Below are 20,071 nucleotides of genomic sequence, written 5' to 3'. Positions count from 1 at the left end.
CTTCTCATAGTACTTGGCCCCTATTCAACCATCCTGCTTCTCTGTGTATAACCACTGTCTATATCCAGCCCAGAAATCCATGTTGAGTCATGAATGTGCTGGTCATGAATGTACTGGTCATGGGTCTCAGTGAAATGAATAGTCCTGACAATGTCCTCAAGATAGTCCTGCTGCAAGTCATACTTGCAACAGGTTTTTTTTTTTTTTTTTTTTTGATTTGCCATGTCACGCTTTAATAAGGGAATTGATCTCCAGCACTTCCGGCCTGCTTCTGTCATTGACTCTTTCATCATTTCTTCTAACTGACCCTTGCCTAAGTCCTTGCATGCCTTGGAGTGGAGTGCTTAAAAATGTCTCTACCCTGTAAAGTATCCATAAAGAATCACTTGTATTAACTCTCTGTGCAAGTCAAAATCTTGTAGTTATATTCTCTTGAATTTTGAGAGCTGGTAACTGTGGAAGGCCAGAGAAAAGTCCTTAAATTCTTTAGCTTTTAACTTCCTTGACTTTCTCAGTTTACCTGGAAGAGCTTAAATTTTTTTAGCAGTTTTTAATTTGGCACCACACCTTGTTTAAGGTAGAGTTCTTCAGGTAGTTTGTCTCAATCTGTGGGATACTTTGTCTTAGTGGAATTACTAACAAGGAGTGTGTCAGGCTGTAATAGAAACTTTGAACTGCAGCATTGTTTTTGAAGGTGAACTTTTATTTTTGCTGACCTTTCCACCTATTTTATCCTGGAGCACTGTAAGAGTCTCTAGACAACTTTGAATATTTAAAGTTTTTCAGTATAAAAGGCCCTTTTGACTAAGGGTGACACTTCTTGAGATGTTGACAGGTGTCACTCTTTGAATGAAAGGATATTTTGTTTCTTACTGGGTTTGAAAGTTCTGTTTTTTCATATTCATTCAAAACAAGCTACTACAGATGGGTCAGTTTGATTGCTGTGCTTTTATTTCTACAGATTGAGTTGGATTATGACAGAATTTACAAGTGAAACAGATCATATGTTTCCATTTTATATAATGGGGAATTTTCCTATGAACACTATGACCAGCATATTTGAGGATAATCTTATAGATAGGTTTTTAATCATATAGAGTATTGAAGGATGAAATGGTCTGGTGGAAGCCTTCTGAAGTAGTTGCATAAAAGGAAGAAAGAAGATACATGAAGACTCAGGGATTTTTTTTTAAGATAGCATGTGCCCTGATGTTAGGGGAATATGAAAGTCTCTCCTTGTCCCAAAGGGGGACATTTCTATACTTGTTACCACACAAATCAAGAACAATGCTTCCATTTCAGGGAGGCTAAGTAGCTCTGGTTTCAGCTGGGCTAAACTGGGGTGTTTATAAATGCCTAATTCCTTTTGTAGTATTGCCAAAAGAGGGCTGGTAGAATTAAAAAAATCTACTTGCTTTTTCATGTAGACAATAAAGGTTTAAGTGCTCTTTCCAGCCAAATAAACTAACTGGGGAGAGGCAAGCAACAGGTAACACTGTTGCAGGCTTTTGCTCCAAGTCTTGTGTTGAGGGGTTGGTTTGGTTTTTTTTTTTTTGTTTTGTTTTGTTCGTTTGTTTTCCTTTTTTTTTCTTTTTTTTCCTGAAAGGGATGCTGAACTAGGTGTCATACAGATGCCTGTTTCTGAATTGGTCTAGTTATGTGTCTTCTGAACTTGGAGTTTCCTGGCACAGAAAGCATGGAGCTGAAATACAATGCAGCCATGGATGCTGGAATTCACCTGAGCTCATTTGTCTTTGAAAGGAATTTAGCCACAATGAAAGTTGCTGTGTGATTTACTGTTAAAAGTTATTTGCTCTGTGCAGAGAGAGAAACAGAAGTTCCCAAACAGAGATAGCAGTGAAGGACAAAGTATCAAGAGAAGGTTCTGAGAGACGGGTTGCATTTCCTAAGCTGTATTTGTCTGTGTGGCTCTGAAGGCTGGAGGGTGATAGGGAAATCAAGCTTTTAGTAAATCAAGGACACCATATAGATACAAAGTGCACTCTCTCTGCCCAGTTATGTTTATACCACTTCCTTAGGAAATACCTGTTTTAATCTGCTAATATTCTCTTTCTCTTTCCTGGTTGCAGCTCCAGATGTTTGAAAAAGCTAAAAACCAAACTGTGTTAGATTGCTTTAAGCTGATGCAAGTGCCAGGAAGGATGATGATACATGACTCTCTTCCTTTCCCTTATGCTGGCCCTATTTTGTGTGCAGCTGTGGATTAAGATGAAGCTAAAATTTGCTCTGGGTTTTTCAAAGCTTTATTTTTCAGTCTTGTTTCACAGCATTCCTTTGTGTCAAAACACACAGCTTTGGCTGGGAATGAGAGAGAGCTGAGGTCTTAGCAGCAGCGTGTATCCTAGATACACTTAAAATAGGTGCCAAACTGCAGCTTTAGGTTCTGCTTGGTCTCTGACCTGTACTAGACAGATTGGTGTTTCTTTTTCTGTGGCCATTCTGTCTGACTATCCCTCTAGGTCATGTTTAACTTTTGTTTTAGTAGTTTTGTGTTTCTTCATGACTTCATGCACCTGTAGGTAATGTAAGACCCGATTAAGTGCTTGGTTTTAAACAGCTGGATTTTGAGATGAAAAAGGGAAGTTTGATAGCTGATGAAACTGCTAAGGTTATAAGCATATACTTAAGGCGTTTACAGCCTTGGCTATACTTCTAGAGGCTTTTGACATAAAAATTGTAGCTAGATAGCCACTTCCTTCAAGTTATAAAAAAAATAGAATATCTAAACATCTCTTTCTACAAATACTAATATGTATGCTCTTGCCTCTGGGTTTTTGTGGCAAAAGAATCTGTTGCATTACTAGCAGCAGATGTCTGGTTTGGAATGGACCGAGGGGAGTAAGTGAAATCCAGAGCCAAGGGATTTGGTTAAATGTCAGTAATTCCTTCTTGCCTGAAAAGGATGTTTCTGTCAGCGTGGTTCTGCCAGTAACTAATAGCTGGCAAGGAATACGTTTCTGAATCTGAATTTGTAGGAATTTCTTCAGTTATGCTGATGCAAGTCAAATGTCAGATGTTGCAGCCGGGAGGAGTAATGGCTCACAGCCCCTATTGTGCTTGATTTATTACAGTTTGAGTAAGGTTGTTCTCATGAATGTTTGTCCATTTGATCTAATGAAAATGAATGATTCATCTATTTGGAAAATTTCAGTAGACTGGGTGGCTGAGTCTGGAAATGGCTCATGTATAAAAGGCATCTTGGGACCATCTTTTGAGTGCTACATAGTGGCCTGTGAATTGCAAGAATACTTCATGCTGCTAATCAGTTGTAAAGAGATGGACAAAAGATCACTGTCACACTTTTGTAATACGTAGCATGCACACAGTCCACAAAGAACACTTCAGACTGAAGTATTAGGGTTGAGGACTGAAGTACTCCTTTTCCTTCTTTACTTCATGACAGCTAAAAATTATCTGTTCAGTAACAGAGACTGTAGATTTATGGATCTTGTACACTGCAAAGATGGACCACCAAGTCCCCATGCATCTCATGTGTAGTGAGCTACTTCATGTCACAGAATGTATCAGAGGCTTTTAAATAGTGTGTGACTGTCCTTTGCTAGTAGACGCATACAAAGACAAAAAACTGTTGAAGATGTAACTGCCTTCTGGAGATGGCTGCAAAGGATTCAGTAGACACAGCTGGGAATCTTTTACTTCGGGGCCTTTAATTTAGTTAATTGCCTAAAGTGGATTGTTAGAACCTTAGTGGGGGATATAATTAAGGTTTCTTACCTTTCTGGGCTGAAGACTACTGTCCTGTCTGTCTGCCAGAGCTCAGCTGAAAGCATTCCAAGTGACAAAGTAAGACTTACAAATTCTTTAGTACTTGTGTGGGCTATTTATCAAGGACATTCAAATCACAGCTACTGGTGCTGTTTATTTATGTGCTTTTGTTTGTTTGAACTTTTCAGGCTTCTTTTTGGATACCAAACTTTTAAAAAAAGCAACAGTTTCTCCTATGTTTATAACTGGACATTCAGGTTGTTTTCTTCTTCCATTTTATCTGAGCCTACTGGGAATTACTCCTAACACTATCAACAACTTCATATTGTTTCTTAAACAGTGATTTCATATTTGGGAACAAATCTAGTACAGCTATTGAATAGCAAATAGCCAGTAGTTCAAAGTAATCCGAGCATAAGTTAATACACAAACCAACCTGAATACTGTGACTACTGATCAAGGTGTTTTTTTTCCTAGAAAGTAAATCCTGGCTTGCTTTTCCACATTGCCTTTAGTTCACAAGGGTACCTTTTTAAAGTGTCAGTTCTGTAAATTCATACAAGAATCTGAAAGTCAACCTGGATGGTTTTTATGGTAGGGTTACAATGCTTTAAATAAAATCTAAAACACCTTTGTGTTTGGAAAGAAGGACAAAACTTGACACCAGAGATGAAGCTTGCTTAGTGTTCTGCTAATCACTTCTATAGCTCTAAGCAGGTAAACCATTCTGCTCTCTGTGAAGCAAGGCCTGTCCTTGAACAGAGCTCTGAGCTTAGCTGGCTGCTATAACCTGGAGGTACTGAGTGCTGTGAATTGGTTAACGCTTCTTGGTGACTGCAGTATTCAATATAATATTTTAATACTTCTGCTTTGGGAATTAGATGCCAGTGACTATCACTGGAAATTTATTTTTAAGACAGTGCTCTGCAGTGAATAGTTTTTGTGGCCCAGACTAAATCTTTAATGAGAAACTTGTGAAGAAACATGAAAACGGTATTAAATGCTTATTTTTTTTTAATCTCAACTTGGCTCCCTTTAGTTCCATGACACAATGCTCCTACAGTCCAAATAATTCTTTAAGATAAAAGTTACTTACATAAATATTTTTACATAAGCAAAATACCTGCCTATTCTTCCTCAGTGGTGGTGTTGCTATTTAAAAAATGGTTTGGTTTGGTTTGGTTTTGCCACAAATATAAAATAAAGCAGGGAAATGTGGTCATATTTTTCTTTTTTTTTTTTTTTTTTTTTTACAGGGTAACTTACAGCTGCTGCAGAGCTGCCTGGCAGTGTTAAATGGTGACACATAAGCTACGCTCTGTCCTCCCACTAACAAGGGCTGCCCTCCTCTGGATTTTCTTTTCATGACTTTAAATAGGCATTTACAGTTCCTGGAGAAAACATTTGACAACGTGCATATAAGCCAGCTCCTTTCAAAAGAATTAAGCCCAACACCTGAAAGTAGCTCCAAGACTATATGAAGCAACAGCATACTTGTTATACATACATACTCATGTTTATTTAATCATGATGCTTTCATGTTCAGAAATGCTCTGTTTTTGTGAAAATAGCCAATATAATTATGTTCATCTTATGAATACTACGATACGCTACCAATCTTATTTACCTTTGTAAAGTTCACCATTTCTCAAGTTCACCATTTGAAGCACATTGTTCAAATGGCTTAAATATTACCATTAGATATTAGTATATTGTTACTATAATGGCATTGTATACACTGTCTTAGTTTTGGTTTGGTTTGGGGTTTTTTTTTTCCATGTACTGATATCCAGAAACTTAAATCTTTTTTTTTTTTTCTCAATTGTGAACATTTCTTAGAAATTTTTGAGAACTTTGTGTAACCTTTATAACTATGATTTAAAAAGAAAAGCAAATGCATTAGTATGTTTGCCTTAACTTGTAGACTAATCCAATTATTGTAAAATAAACCATGAAATCAATGATTTTTCTAAAATTATGCAGACATTGTATCATCTGTAAGCTTCATATTTTCTAGTAAATCGATTTAATTAGCTTTTTCTCTATTCATCCTATAAAACCATTGAGTATTGGATTGGTCTGACACTAAATACTCACACAGTAATTTTTCACTTGCATTCTCAGGTTTATCTGTTTGCCTGTCTGTTTGTCTGTGACTTTTCCTATCCAGTGCACTTAAATTGTTTTGAGCTTGGTGGCCAACTTTGCAATTTCTTTGGCAGAAATGCTTTGCAGAGAACTTTTTCGGGTTTCTTTCCAAAAAGGGAAAATAAATTAGCAGAAGGGAGATCAGAAAATGTATAAAATATCAATGAAAGGTAGGAGTACTGCCCCACTTTCATACAGATAAGAAGCTTTGCTTCAGAAAATAAAAAGTAAAGGTATCCCCAATAAAGGAGTGCCTGAAAAGGACCTTATTCTGCTTGCTGGACTTAAACCTTATGAATCCAGTTTTATTTGTTGTATTGCTTTGTCTCTTCTACTTGAACCATGAAACTTTTCGAAGAGGTGCTGTTCTATTGTGTAATTTCAGGATGTCATAAAATGAGGCTTTACTTGATTAATTGCTCTTCATCGGTGGATTGCTGCTTTATACGGGTTTGTAGAGCTTCAGTGGAGCAGCCTAATTTTTGGTGAATGAAATATTTGGAGATGCAGACCAATCTAAGTCAAAGCTGCTGTGATTGCAGACTCCCTGTACTGCTGCAGAGGTGTGTGGATTTGGTTGTCTTTAAGAGGGTAACATGCACAGTGTAGCATCCCTATGCTGCTGCCTGGTGCATTGGAACATTTCAAAAGCAGAGAAGCTTCTTAGCTGAGCAAGCATGCTCTTTGCATTGTGTGTTGAGTTGCACACACATAGCTTCCCTCAGACTTTGATTACCACTGCCCAACGGCTTGCAGCAACTCATCTCCTGTACGTAACACGTTCCAGCAAAGGCTCATACGGTAATACTGCGCTGTTGTTCATCTTGCAGATATAGCAGCTATAATTCCTAAGGAACTCGTCTAAAAATAGACTACAAGGCACAAAGATTACAATGTATATACAGCTACCAACATTGTAAATATTTTAAGTAGGATGTGGGAACCGTTTTTAGATTAGTCCTCGGTGTGCAGTGTTACTAGTTCATTAAACTTTTTCAAGCCTGTTGGTATTGGGTGTGTCTCTTAAAGCTCTAACTCTTGCCTCTGGAGCTGTGCGGAAAGGTACGTGATAACCCGACCCGAAGACTTGCAGCTCCGAGGGTAAAAGAAGAGGCCGTGCGACCGGGTTCCACCTCACCACGGCGGGGCTACCCTCCCTCCCCTTCGTGGGGGGGCGAGCCGCGGGACAGGCCGGGAACAGAGGGCTGGGCTGCGCTGCGCTGCGGGGGGAGGAGCGCGGCTACCGGAAGCCGGCGGGGAGAGCGGAAGCGAAGGAGCTGTGCCGCCCGAGGCAGCGCGCAGGCCGCCCAGTGTTGCCATGAGCTGCTTGCGGGAGGAGGACGATCCGTACGTGGTGGAGGAGCCCAGCGATGAGGAGCGGGCGCTCAGCAGGTGCTGGAGAGCCTCCGCTGTGGGCAGGCCCGGGGCGATTGAGTGGCTGCGTTCACTGGGGCGGTCGGGCCAGAGACCTGCGCCACCAACCGCTCCTCCGCTGTTGGCTGGCGTCTTCTGGTCGGGGTCCGAGGAGGCCCGGCGGGTCCGGGTGCTGTCTGCGGGGGGCGAGGCTGTCAGACCCCTGCCCTGTGCGGTGGGGCTCCCGCAGGGTCCGGGCGCTGGGCCAGGCAAGTGGGGTTCTGCCCGCGGGGTTGCAGAAGGGGGCCTTGTAAGGGGCGTATTTCACATTTCTAACCTTAGAAATGCTAGTGTGTAACAGCGTGAGGCTCCTGCACGGAGCCTCCCTGAGCAGAGCTGCAGCCAGTCAGCTGAAGCGCCTTTGCATTAAAACCAGAGGTTTAACACCAACAACCTAACGAAAGATTTTTGTAAATACGTATCCTATGAACGCGAGTAAGTGCTTTCCAGTGCATCCACACGACTCAGAGGTTCATTCTCTGAGTGACTGAGTCAGTGTTTTGAGCCCGTTATCATAATTAAGTGTGTACCACTTAATACTGTAGCTCAGAAGACGAGGTGGATGTGCTCTTACATGGCACTCCTGACCAGAAGCGTAAGCTGATACGGGAGTGCTTGACTGGTGAAAGCGAGTCTTCCAGTGACGATGAGTTCCAAAAGGAGATGGAAGCAGAACTGACCACCACCATGAGGACTATGGAAGGCAAATGGAAATCGCCAGAAATGGGTAAATTTTAACTGCTGCTCACATATGAAATGGTGAACTAAATAGTGTTCAGTTAAGATGTGAAGTTTATTATTATTGTGGCTAGAGATGAGTCTGGTAACAATCAGCTGCTGTGTGAAGCCTACACAAAATTGTTAAATGGCTGATTGCTTCAACAGAAACGGTCACCAGGTGCCATTTCAGTGAATGTCACTTGTTTAAGCTTTAAGACTTTGAATTTGGTGTTTCTGAACTATTTTCCTGCTTTAATATGATTTCTCTTTATTGGAACAGTCCCTTTTTTTCCTCATATCTCTTTGTTTTTAAGTTGCAGTTTGCAGTCTCTTGTACTTTGTGCTGGGTGGCTATCAAAATATGTGCCTTTGTTGAAGAAAGGAATAGTAGATTGAAATCCCAAATCATCTGGGGGGAAAATTCAGGAAAAATGTTTTTCTCTTCTTCTCTTGCCTGCTTATAATTATTACTTCAAACAGTAAAACTGTATTAAACCTGTGTGTTCTGGAGTTGGTGTACTACAGGTACAAGAGATGGATTGCTTTGGCATTTAAGAGCATGTATGCTTTTTACCTTTTAGAAAACACTTAATGAGGTGTCTTTATTTTCTGGAGAATCAGTATAATGTTTGCTTTAATGTAGAGGCTTCACTGCATTCAGTGGGTTTGTTAGTTTCATTTGTGTTAGTGGACAAATCTGAGCTCTAGGTTTTGGTCATGCAGTTAGGAAGTTGTAGCACTGTTTTTACAAGAACTGTGCACAGAATGGGATTTTTGGGGCAGACTGGCTGTGGCACATCTGCTTGGGAATTAATTGAGGGTTTTTTTTTAACTTCTGTGGCCCTGAAATTTGGGGGCATTTTTTTAGTGAGCATTGTTGTAATCAGAGTTTGTGAAAGTGTGCCACACCTGCATTTTTTTCATTTGACTGAAGATCTGTGGAGCATCTCAGGCTGTGTGGATTACATAGGGCAGAGGCAGGTATATTTGATGCGATATTCTCTGTGCCTAAAGAGGGAGTGTATCTTGGGAGAAACGTTGCTTTGATCTGTACCTGTGGTTCATCTTAGAGGGAGTGAGCAGCTTTGCTCTGAAGAGTGCCCGTAAAACAAATACCACAAGTGGATCAGTGTGGGAATAAACTGGGAGAGATGGAACTTAGCACATTCATATAAAGCAGAGCACTTCTGGATAGATTCACCTTGGAAATGAAGGTTTGTTCTGGGCTGTATGCTTGGTGACCTTTCAGTGGGGTGTTCTTACCACTTCTCTCTAATTTCCCTTGCAGGTACTTCCTCAAATACTGGGCAGACTGGATCTGCCACCACTTCAAAATACTACGATGACATTTACTTTGATTCTGATTCAGAGGATGAAGATAAACTAGGTAAATGGCTGAGGAGAGGAGAACATCTTTACAGTAGTATTCTTTCTCTTGCATCCTGTAGAATCTTCTAGTGAGATCAAGGGGCTGTTCCTGAAGGCATCCTTTTGGGGGGAATTACCAGCCTGCATCATCTCAGTGTAGTTCCTGTAACTTTCTGATGTATCCCAGTATGTGTAAGGTGTGTTAATGCTTTGGAGTGGACCTGAGTTAGACCTTTCTGTTACAGTTCACATTTATTGTGAGTATATAAAAGGGAAACTAAAAAAATGAGTACTGAAATTTTTGAAGTAGAGAATCATCTTGTGTCTGATGGATGTAACAGGTGCTTGCACAAATCGTTCCAGTTACACAGGATGTCCGGAAAAACAGAAAACATCAGCAGCGTCGGATTCCTTCCAATGATGAACTGCTCTATGACCCAGAAGAAGACAGCAGAGACCAAGAGTGGGTAGACTCACAGAGGAGGGGGTAAGCAACCAGAAAGATTTGAACTGTAGGATGAAATCAGGCTCTTCTCAGTCATGCCCAATGACAGGACAAGAGGCATTGGGTGAAAGTTGATGCATAGGAAGTTCCATGGAAACATGAGGAAAAACTTTTTCACTGTGAGGGTTTGAGGGGTAGTGGATACAAACTACAGCACAGGAGGTTCCGTCTCAACATGAGCAGCAGCTTCTTTACTTTGAGGGTCACAGAGCACTGGAACAGGCTGCCCAGAGAGTTGGTGGAGTCTCCTTTTCATTCAAAACCTGTCTGGATGCATTCCTGTGTGACCTACCCTAGGTGATCCTGCTCTGGCAGTGGGGTTGGACTAGATGATCTTTTGAGGTCCCTTCCAGTCCCTAACATTCTGTGATTCTGTGATACTTAGCATAAGCTGAAAAATTTAAATGAAAGTGATGAATATAGAGAAAAAGTTGATGCTGTCAAGTCCATGCAGTGATAATTTTTATTTAGAATTTGCAGCATAGGAAGCTTGGATGGCCATAAAATTTTTAAGGAATGGAAGTTGAGTCTTCAAAATTACACAATTCTCAAACTTGCAGTTTTTTAAAATAAAAGCTTCTTAGTTCTGTAAGCCAGTTTTGTCTGGAGATCTCATCTAAATCAATATGCTGTGAATCACAGAACCACAGAATCATTTTGGTTGGAAGAGACCTTCAAGAACATCAAGTCCAAGTGTTAACGCAGCAGTGCCAAGTCACCATTTAAACCATGTTCTTTAGCATCATATCTCTACATATCTCTATTTGAAAGCCCTCCAGACATGGAGACTCTACCACTGCCCTGGGGAGCCTGGGACAGGCCTTCACAGCCCTCAAGAGGAAGAAATTGTTCCTCATGTCCTCCACCTAAACCTCCCCTGGTGCAACTTGAGGCTGTTTCCTATCCCTAGTTCCCTGGGAGCAAAGACCAACTCTCACCTGGCTCCAGCCTCCTTTCATGAAAAGGTTGGCAGATACTTTGATTGCTAAATTAAGATCTGTTGCTACTAAATATTGTATTTCTAGTTTTGAAAAACCTTGAGTTTAGCAAGCCACAAAATACTCAGATAAAATAGGAACAACACAAAGCTGCTTTACTGAGGATTTTTTGAGTGGTGAAGTAGAAGAATGGTTGTTGCAGCAGAACTAAAATTCTATGTGTGAAATCTGTTGAAAAGGGTAATATTAATGTATGTTACCTGCAGAGACTGTGCTTGAGACATCTGCCTTGTCAGAGGAGAGGGGTGTTAGGTGTGCGTTCTCATTCCAGATGTATTTTCTCACAAAATTAAAATTCTCTGTACATAGTAAATGAAAAGATAATGGTGCGTGTTTTCCCTTCTACTTATTTATGTGCTTTGAGTTACTGAAAATGGTGTCTGGAAGAAACCAAGTATAAATTGTTTTTTTAACTATAAAATTGGTGTTTTAATATTAACAGGAAAAAAGAAGTTTGACAGCTGAACTGATATGCAGGGGCATGCAATTTCACTTTGTTGTCTCTCTTTTCACCTGTCCTGAACTGGTAGGTACCGTAATCAAAGAAGAGCTCTGCCACAGCAGCAGCAGGCAAAACCTTCAGCTGTTCCAAACAGTGATGCTGTTTTGAACTGCCCTGCTTGCATGACAACCTTGTGCCTGGACTGCCAGAGGTAATTACTGAATAATAAGGGGTCTTTTTGTGATGTCTTTTTTCTTTATCAGCCAGAAACTCAATTGATGGCAGTTTGTCTTGGGAGGTGGTGCTCATGAAGAGATGGCAGGTACGCGTGCATCAGGTTTAGAAGTGAATGCAGGTTTGTAAGAATGATGATCAGTTTAACCTGTGATAGGAAGAGGGGTAATGGATACAAACTACAGCACAGGAGGTTCCACCTCAACATGAGCAGCAGCTTCTTCACTGTGGGGGTCACAGAGCACTGGAACAGGCTCCCCAGAGAGGTTGTGGAGTCTCCTTCTCTGGAAACTTTCAAGACCCATCTGGATGTGTTCCTGTGCGACCTGTGCTAGATTCTGTGATCTTGCTCTGGCAGGGGGGTTGGACTCGAAGATCTCTGGTGGTCCCTTCCAACCCCTAACATCCTGTGATCTGTGAACCTGTGACATGGAGATGAAGAACAGGGTAGAACTTTAGCATAGTTGAGAAAGTAAACAATTAATAAATAAAAATACTGTTGACACTAAACAAGAAGTGCAGGCTGCTGGGTTTTTTGGGGGTTTGTAGGTTTTTTTGTTTGTTTTTTTAATTTCTTTTTTTTTTTTAATAGTACATTGGCTTGATGTTTAGAGGCATAAAATTATTCCAAGTTGTTTTTGTGTAAAAGTGCCTTGTTTAGGGGAGGATTAAGCAAAATGAAGACAATATATTGTTACTTGGTTTGAGTCTTAGAAGTGTGGGTTTGAATACAGTTACATTTAAAAGTGCCTTATAAAGCATTCAGGTGAGAGTCCATAGTGTGTTTTGCAGCTCTGCAGTATCTGACTGCACTGCAAACCTAGTTAGTATTGTTAGCCCCTACTAAGGAGAAGTCTCTGGAATTTAGAATGAAGGAGATAGAAATCTTGTGAAATGAGGAATAAACTACCTCCCATTTACGAGGATGAAATTCCACAGCAGCCTAAAATCATCTCTGAAATACTGAGTGCTGTTTCTCACTTCGCTTTGCTGGCTCTGGTATTCCTTGACCCTGTTCTATCATTAAGTATTTGAGTTTGCTAACCTGACAGAAAATGATCCATTTTTATTGTCAGACTGGTCTTTTGTAGGTTTTATAAACTGAAACAGCTCAGCACAGCATTATACAAGCAGGAAAGCCACGCAGAACTCAAAATAGAACTTCTGAAGCCACCTGTTAGGCTTCTGTAAAGCTGCAGATGAGGGACATTGTCTTGAATTGAATTAAACTGTGGTCCTGAATTTTGGTCCATACTCCAGCTATAGAGTATAATAATAGCTGAATATAGACCATTTTATTATAGACATACTTTTTCAACTATGGTCTGCCAGTGTTTGTGAAATTAGAAATTTCAGGCTTGCAAGAAAGACATTTTAGGATGTAAACGCCTGTAGTTGAGCCATTTTCACTCAGAACTTTGTGATCTTTTGCCTATCATCAGTTTATAAGCAGCAGTACATAATTCTGCAGTAACAATACTATTGTATTCCTGGGTGTTTATTTAGCAAGATCCAGTGTGGTTTTCAAAATACCTTAAAAACAAGACAGATGGCTACAGTTCTATTTTTTAAATGATTTTTGTAGTTGTGACTTTTGTTCTGTTTACAAAGTCTTTGTAGGTTTTTGGCTTTCAGCCTTTTGGCATGGTTCTTCCTATCTTTAATCCTTTTTTGAGTCATGATACACTGATTTCTTGGTTTTACCAGTTGAATGACTTGTCATTTTTCTCCCTTTCTCTGTAGACATGAATCTTACAAAACACAGTATAGAGCGATGTTTGTGATGAACTGCGCTGTTAACAAAGAGGAGATTCTGAAATACAGAGCAAAGCCAAAGAAAAGAAGTAAGAAAATGAAGCCCAGCAAAGAAACTACCTCTGTACAATCAAATCAAGAAGAGGAGGAAGTGTATCATCCAGTATTATGTACTGAATGCTCAACTGAAGTGGCAGTAATGGATAAAGATGAAGTTTTTCACTTCTTCAATGTTCTAGCCAGCCACTGCTAACATGCAAAAGCAGGGGAAAAAAATACCCTGCACTGTTTTCAGACTGTGAAGTATCAAAAATGCAGGCAGGTTGGCCTTTTTTAAAATAAGGCCTCTTAAAATGTACATTTTCATCAGATAGCTTTATAATGGTTGGACTTCTGCAAAGTTTATGAAATTAATTCAGTTAACTGCCTGCGTTTGAGAGCAATGTTCTTTCACAGCATCAGGTGTGAGGGTTTTAAACTTTGTAAATATAAGGTAAGATCTGTGCATTATGATCATTCCCTGTGTATATACTCTCCATTACCTTAATGTGTATTAGAACTGCTGCTTAAGAATAAATGTTGTATAGTAATTGGTTCTCTATAACTGCATTGGTCGTTTCTGTGGCACATGGTAGCAGCTCTTGAGTTGGGATGTTTGGCTTCTTCAGGCAGGTATTCTTGGTAGATTGCAGACTGGTAGGTTTGACAGACAAGGAATTGTCATGGTTAAATTTTTTGGCCCATTAAATCCTCAAAAATGGAAACTTTTATACAGAATAGAAGATAAGCTATCAGGTTTGCTGCAAGGATCATTTAAATCAGCATATTAATTCTTAGTAATACATTTAATCTTTAATGTGTGTAGGTATACTAAGAGAATACTGGACTTCTGTCTTTTTTTTTTCTGATAGTACAGTAGTCAGCTGTCTCTTCCAGCTGGTTGGGTTTTTTTATTATTATTTTCTTTTTTTCCCCCAGTTATAGTTTGGTAGTGTAGTTGTATTGTGCATCTGTGTACATAATTCATATGTGTACCCTCCTGTTACTGTATTTCCTCATTTTTTTATTGTACTGGTAGCACAGGTGAAGGTAGGGGCAGGGTCGCTGCAAGAACAGAATCACACTGTGCTCGGTGACATAATTGCAAAGTGATTTACTGAGCAGGGTGAGTCTACTGGGTCAATACCAGTTCCTAATCCATACTGTGCACACTTGGCATTTGAGGTCCTGGCTGGTGGCCTGGCCCCAGTGCCTCATGGCTGCACCTTATACTCCACTTAGTGCCTGATTGCTGCATACATCCCCTTCCAACAGGCTTTCAACTAGTGCCTTCTGAACTAGATTGCCAGTATAAGCTGCCATTCAGCCTTTCTAATCATGCAGTCCCAGGCTAGTCTGTGGGAATTAATCTCCGTATCCTAGGCCAGTTAGCAGTCAGGGCCGAGGTGTCCCACACCCTCTGGTTTCTAACCCCAAGTGCATTAAGGAAGTGCAAAATTTGCAATTGTCACAGTAAATGATCTATTGCCTCTTTATTTTTCCCATTCATACAGGATTAATCTAGTCAGAGTTGGCTGATGTTAAGGTCTCGTTTATCTGAGCCATGCTTTTCTGTGGGCCTTACCCTCTGACAGCCGAAGCCACTGATGACTCCAGAGCATTTGTTACAGAATCACAGAATGTTAAGGGTTGGAAGACACAAGCCTTGAAAGATCATCTAGTCCAACCCTGCTGCCAGAGCAGGATCACCTAGGGAAGGTCACACAGGAATGCATCCAGGCAGATTTTGAGTGTGTCTAGAGATGAAGACTCTACAACCTCTCTGGGCAGCCTGTTCCAGTGTTCTGCCACCCTCATAGTGAAAAAGTTTTTCCTTATGTTCCTATGGAACCTCCTATGGTCCAGCTTGCACCCCATGTCCTATCATTGGACATTACTGAGAAGAGTCTGTCTCCCTCCTCCCAGCACTCACCTTTCACATTTATAAACATGAGGTCACCCCTCAGTCTCTTCCAAGCTAAAGTGACCCAGCTCCCTCAGCCTTTCCTCCTAATGGAGATGTTCCACTCCCTTCATCATCTTTGTGTCTTTGTGTTGGACTCTTTCAAGCAGTTCCCTGAGGCCCTTCTTAAACTGAGGGGCCTAGAACCCACAATGTCCTAGATGTGGCCTCACCAGGGCAGAGGGGGAGGAGAGCCTCTCTCGACCTGCTAACTACAGCCCTTCTAATCCACCCCAGGATGCCATTGGCTTTCTTGGCCACAAGGGCACATTGCTGGCTCATGGTTATCCTTATGTCCACCAGGCCTCCCAAGTCCCTTTTCCCTACGCTGTGCTCCAACAGGTCAGTCCCCAACCTATACTGGTACATGGTACACTTCCCATGGGCCCTGCCAAGCACAGTTTTTGGGCCGTCTCTAATTCCCTGAACGCCCATTTAGACTCGAATAGGATGAAAGAAAATAGGCTGCAGCACCATCTCCTTGGTACGGCTCAGACTGGCAGTTTCGTCCGAGCTCCACGTACTCTAATCCGATCGGACACCCAAGCGTCACGCACCGCTGGGCTTTAACGTGTAACGCAGGGTGCGACGGGACCACTGTGGGGCTGCGCCCCTCCGCCATGCCCCAGCACGCAGCACCCGACGGCGCCCTGCTGTGGGCGCGCAACGAGACACAGGCGCTGCGCCAGGCCTACAGTCCCTCCGCTCCTGCATGGCTGGGGGCTGCGGCCGCCCGGGCGCGGGGCGGGGCTGGGGCCGGGCCGGGCCGCGCCCGGCGGCGGAGGGTGGGCCCCAGCTTGCCACCGCCCCCCGTCTACACTTGGCCTGGGCCCGGTGGAGGGCCGCTGCCGGGCGGGGAGAGCGTGTGGTGCGCCATGGCTCTGGGCTCGGCTTGGAAGCAGATGTCGTGGCTGTACTACCAGTACCTGCTGGTCACCGCGCTCTACATGCTGGAGCCCTGGGAGCGCACCGTCTTCAGTATCCTTCTGCCGGCTGGACGCTGCCCGCGGGGCCTGGCGGAGCGGGAGGGAGTGCGCGTGGCGTTGGGGGCCGGGAGCTGCCTCCCCCTGCCGCGTTGTGCTCGGCGGTGGCTCCGGGGTTGCCCCGAGGCCGCCGCCCGGTATGGCGGCCCTGCAGGGTGCAGTACCGGGCCGGCGACCCCGTGCACGGCGCCTGGGCCGTGGCCGTGCTGAGGGCAGCTGGCGGGGCTTTTCGGGGGTGAGGGCCGAGCGGCGGCAGGAGGAGAGCTGGACCGGGCCGTGCCGGGAACAGCTGGCCCAGGGCACCGAGCAGCGGCCGATGCCCGCGGCAGGCAGGGAAGCAGCAGCCTCCGCCCGGGGCTGAGGCATGTCCTCTTCGCGGGCAGGGGCAAAGTTCCGCACCTTCACAAACTAACATGCTGCCCAAGCTGGGGAAAGAATTCTCCTGCTGGGGTTCCGCATCCTGTCACTGGACGTCTGGCAGTCTAGTCTGTTTCCCCTCGGGCATAAGTTTATCTCTCGAAGTTATTTCTCCTTTAAGTTTTCATCTGTAGAGTTAGGGTGGCTCTTTCTCCTCTCTTTTGCGCAGAAATCTCGAGCTTTGTGTTATCGATATCTTTCACGAATTCTTTCGTGGTTTTGTGTAGTGGAAAATAAACGTGCACACTGCAATGCCTTGCAAGCTTAAGCATGTTTGCATTTGTCAAATGGTTTTTATGAGGTGAGTGTTTAACCCCGAGCTGGTAATTTTGCTTGGCTTTCTGGGAGTGGAAGAACTTGGTAGATGCTTATATGAAGGCATCTGTTGACCTTCATTTTATCTTGTACTGTATAATCTTCTGGGACTAAAAATACAGCAAGCAGCATGGTATGCTCTAATAGGCACAACTAATACCTCTGCCATGGGGCAGTCATAGAGCAGTTGTTACACGTGTGCTGTGGTGACTTCATGAAGATGCAGAGCAAGTGTAAGTTGTCTGGTTTCACTTGTGGGAACTTGAGTACTGCTGTCCAATGTTATCATGCTTGTAAATCTCCACTGCTTTTTATAGTCTCTCTGTCTAAGTTTACTAAATCTCCGCAGGTGAAATCAGCAGAGTACTTTAGAATTTCTGAAACCTTAAACTTTGAATGTCATAATTTTGCAGTAATGTGGTGTCATACCTTCTGTAGATCACGGAAGCCCAGAATGGTAGGGGTTGGAAGGGACCTTCCAGAGATCGTTGAGTCTGACCCTGATAAAACTTCAAGAACTGGTAGAGCTTGACAAAGATCTTGTCTCACCTCTGTATAAGCTTTACAAAAGGTGCCTATTGGGAGTTCAGTTAATAAAGCAGCCATCTTAAGATTGTTTAGCTGTTGGCTTGATGTGAAGTTTGTTTTACACTGAAGTTTGTTTTACACTGATGGGTATATGTTTACTTAAGTACACAACTTGCAGCTATACTGATGCATATTGTGAGTGAAATAGAGAGGTGGATGTCACAATGTTACACTTTTCACTTCCTCTAAGGTTTCTTTTTCCAGAGTACTGACAAACAACACATAAATTGAGCTGCTTGCCCATAAGGAAGGGTCTGAAAGTGACACACAGATGGAGAAATGAACCAAATAATGTAGTGACTTAGAGCATAGAAGACACTGGCAGCTAGAAATGAATTTGAGGTTTCCTAACTTTATCATGGTAACAGTATAACTTTCATACCAGATGTATTCCATACATCATAAATGAAGTCTATTAGGCCATAGTACTGCAAGAAGTCGAGGTCAGCATCCAATGCTGTGTGCTTAAAAATTAGTAGGTCATCCACAAATAAGAACTCTTATTCGGTACAGCTACTTCTATTATTGTTGTGGGGTTTTTGTTTGGTTTGTTTTTTCCTTAGTTTGTTGTTGTGGTGGTTGACGTTTTTCTGCTTGGCTGAATGGGGCTGGCTTCTGCAAGACTTGCTTAACAACACCTGGGAAGATGCATGTAAAAGCATGTATATGCTCAGTGTCTGTTTTCTGTTCCTCCTTCACCCTTCCCATGCTCTGTCCTGTCCTCTCCTGTCTGTGACAAGGCAGTGGATAACTGGCAAAGCATCCTTCCATAGTCCTACCAGTGTTCTGTTATTCAGTGTTTAGTCAGTTCTTCCTGTGGCTGTAATTACTGAAACAGTTGATCTTGTCTGATTAAAAAATGTGATGTTATAAGGTAGTTAGCAGGGAAACTTTGATGCTACAGTTATGTGATGTGAAACATGCCTTCTGTTTCAAATGCTTTTTTCCTCAACTGTAATTCAGATTCCATGCTAGTTTCCATTGTGGGAATGGCACTGTACACGGGCTACGTGTTCATGCCTCAGCACATCATGGCAATATTGCACTACTTTGAAATCGTGCAGTGATGAAGAACGTGTTTTCAAGAAGTGATTTGGCTCTGAGGTCTGGTCTGCAAAGAAGAACGAACCTCTTAGTTTTAACGAGACTTCTGCTGATGTCAGAAAGACACAATTATGACTCTCAAGACAAGAAACAAGCTATGTAGTGCAGGGACGTGAGGTGTTCCCTATGTTGTGTTCATTCCTTTTAATTTTACAAGATACGCCCTTGTATAGTAGTTTTGTCTACTTTAACATTGTGATTGTTCTTTGATATCAGTATTTTCTTAACTTTGTGACAGTTTCAATATTGCACTGTGAAAGCTTTTCTTAATTGTAATTTCGAGTGAATCTTAATTGCCTTCTATTTTTAATCGGAAAAAGTCATCTTATTAAATGGGGCTTTAAAGCTTTTGCTATGGTATGGTATGTATTTGCTGGATATTTCTATTAATGCTTTTTTTGTAAGAAAGTACATTTAGATTCCTGTTCAGAGACGTGGATCTATCTGTCTGACACTATTTACAAAAGTTAGTTTGTATGACTAAACTCAGGTGTCACTCTTTGCTGTCCAGCCCTTTGCTCAACAGTCTGTGCATATGACCTAAGTTTTAGGAATCAGCAATCGTTTCAAGTTTCTGTATTCTGCCTGTTGGAGCAGGGTGGGGGAGATGCGTTGAGGTGGAGTGAAGGCTGCGTTTGGAGTAGTGCTGTGGTTCTGGGCTTTATTTAGTCGGGGGGATGAGGAAGGGGGAAAGGACTTTACTGATGTAGGCCCACATAAGCACTTTAAATCAACCCTTTTTCTAGCTATTGATTCAACTGTACTTTTCCAGGATGCTTTATTACGTTCCAATGGTTATGATTTCTGTTATTTTTCACTCAACAGTGTAATTATGTGTAGGTTTTAAAGGGGTTTTCTATTGCTGCTAGTGTTCCAAACATGTTCTTGCTACAAGTGACCAAAATATAGGGGTTTAAATGGACTGGAGCTACAACTACAGCAATAAGTAGCTGAGTACTTGGCTGAAGTCCTGTGTTTTGTTTTTTTTTTTTTTTTTAATAGGGATTTTGTTTTCAGTTTTGTATTCCAAAATATAAGATGGTGATAACCTGACTTTCCTAAGTGGAGGAGTTTTTGCTGTTGTTGTTGTTTAAAAAAAAATAAAAGTTTAAATGCAGGGCTTTGATGCAGAACTTTCTTTGAGAAGTTGTTTCTGAATGCTGCTTGCTTTTCTCAAAACTTTCCAAAAGGCAAAAAATTACCAAGGAATTGTGATTTTTTTTTTTTATGGCCTAGTAATAATAAGTACTTTTATGCAGCTTTTATTGAAATCAGGGAGTATACCTAAGTTCTACAGCTAAATTGTTGTCTTTTAGATTTATTTAATTTTCT

General features: G+C 42.0%; 3 protein-coding genes across 3 annotated transcripts in view; all 3 read left to right on the top strand.

The window, feature by feature from the left end:
* SNX6 (sorting nexin 6) overlaps positions 1-5,085 on the top strand; it is a 28,585-nt gene extending 23,500 nt beyond the window's left edge. Inside the window, exon 16 of the mRNA XM_054400704.1 lies at positions 5,004-5,085. Coding sequence (XP_054256679.1) covers positions 5,004-5,057 — 54 coding nt within the window. The 3' untranslated portion in view covers positions 5,058-5,085. The remainder of the gene's footprint in view (positions 1-5,003) is intronic.
* Positions 5,086-7,207: 2,122 nt separating this feature from the next.
* Positions 7,208-13,849, top strand: EAPP (E2F associated phosphoprotein). The gene is made up of 6 exons (XM_054400135.1): positions 7,208-7,287; positions 7,854-8,035; positions 9,317-9,415; positions 9,760-9,883; positions 11,430-11,552; positions 13,319-13,849. Exons 1-6 carry the CDS (start codon positions 7,214-7,216, stop codon positions 13,581-13,583), a joined length of 867 nt encoding a protein of 288 aa, XP_054256110.1. The 5' UTR covers positions 7,208-7,213; the 3' UTR covers positions 13,584-13,849.
* A 2,345-nt stretch (positions 13,850-16,194) lies between these two features.
* Positions 16,195-19,412, top strand: SPTSSA (serine palmitoyltransferase small subunit A). Its single transcript, XM_054400480.1, has 2 exons — positions 16,195-16,310; positions 18,599-19,412. The coding sequence occupies exons 1-2, from the start codon at positions 16,208-16,210 to the stop codon at positions 18,700-18,702; spliced, it is 207 nt and encodes a 68-aa protein (XP_054256455.1). The 5' UTR covers positions 16,195-16,207; the 3' UTR covers positions 18,703-19,412.
* Positions 19,413-20,071: the final 659 nt, after the last annotated feature.

Source organism: Indicator indicator, chromosome 4 (genome assembly GCF_027791375.1).
Source record: "Indicator indicator isolate 239-I01 chromosome 4, UM_Iind_1.1, whole genome shotgun sequence".
Lineage (NCBI taxonomy): Eukaryota > Metazoa > Chordata > Aves > Piciformes > Indicatoridae > Indicator > Indicator indicator.
The sequence above is the reverse complement of the archived record's forward strand: the minus strand, read 5'-3'. Positions and strand labels throughout refer to the sequence as shown.

Coding starts and splice junctions, on each gene's coding strand:
- EAPP (XM_054400135.1), top strand. CDS start 7,214: ATGAGCTGCTTGCGGGAGGAGGACGATCCGTACGTGGTGGAGGAGCCC. Junction 9,416..9,759: donor AGAGGATGAAGATAAACTAG/GTAAATGGCTGA, acceptor AAATCGTTCCAG/TTACACAGGATGTCCGGAAA. Junction 9,884..11,429: donor GTAGACTCACAGAGGAGGGG/GTAAGCAACCAG, acceptor CTGAACTGGTAG/GTACCGTAATCAAAGAAGAG.
- SPTSSA (XM_054400480.1), top strand. CDS start 16,208: ATGGCTCTGGGCTCGGCTTGGAAGCAGATGTCGTGGCTGTACTACCAG. Junction 16,311..18,598: donor CTGGGAGCGCACCGTCTTCA/GTATCCTTCTGC, acceptor ACTGTAATTCAG/ATTCCATGCTAGTTTCCATT.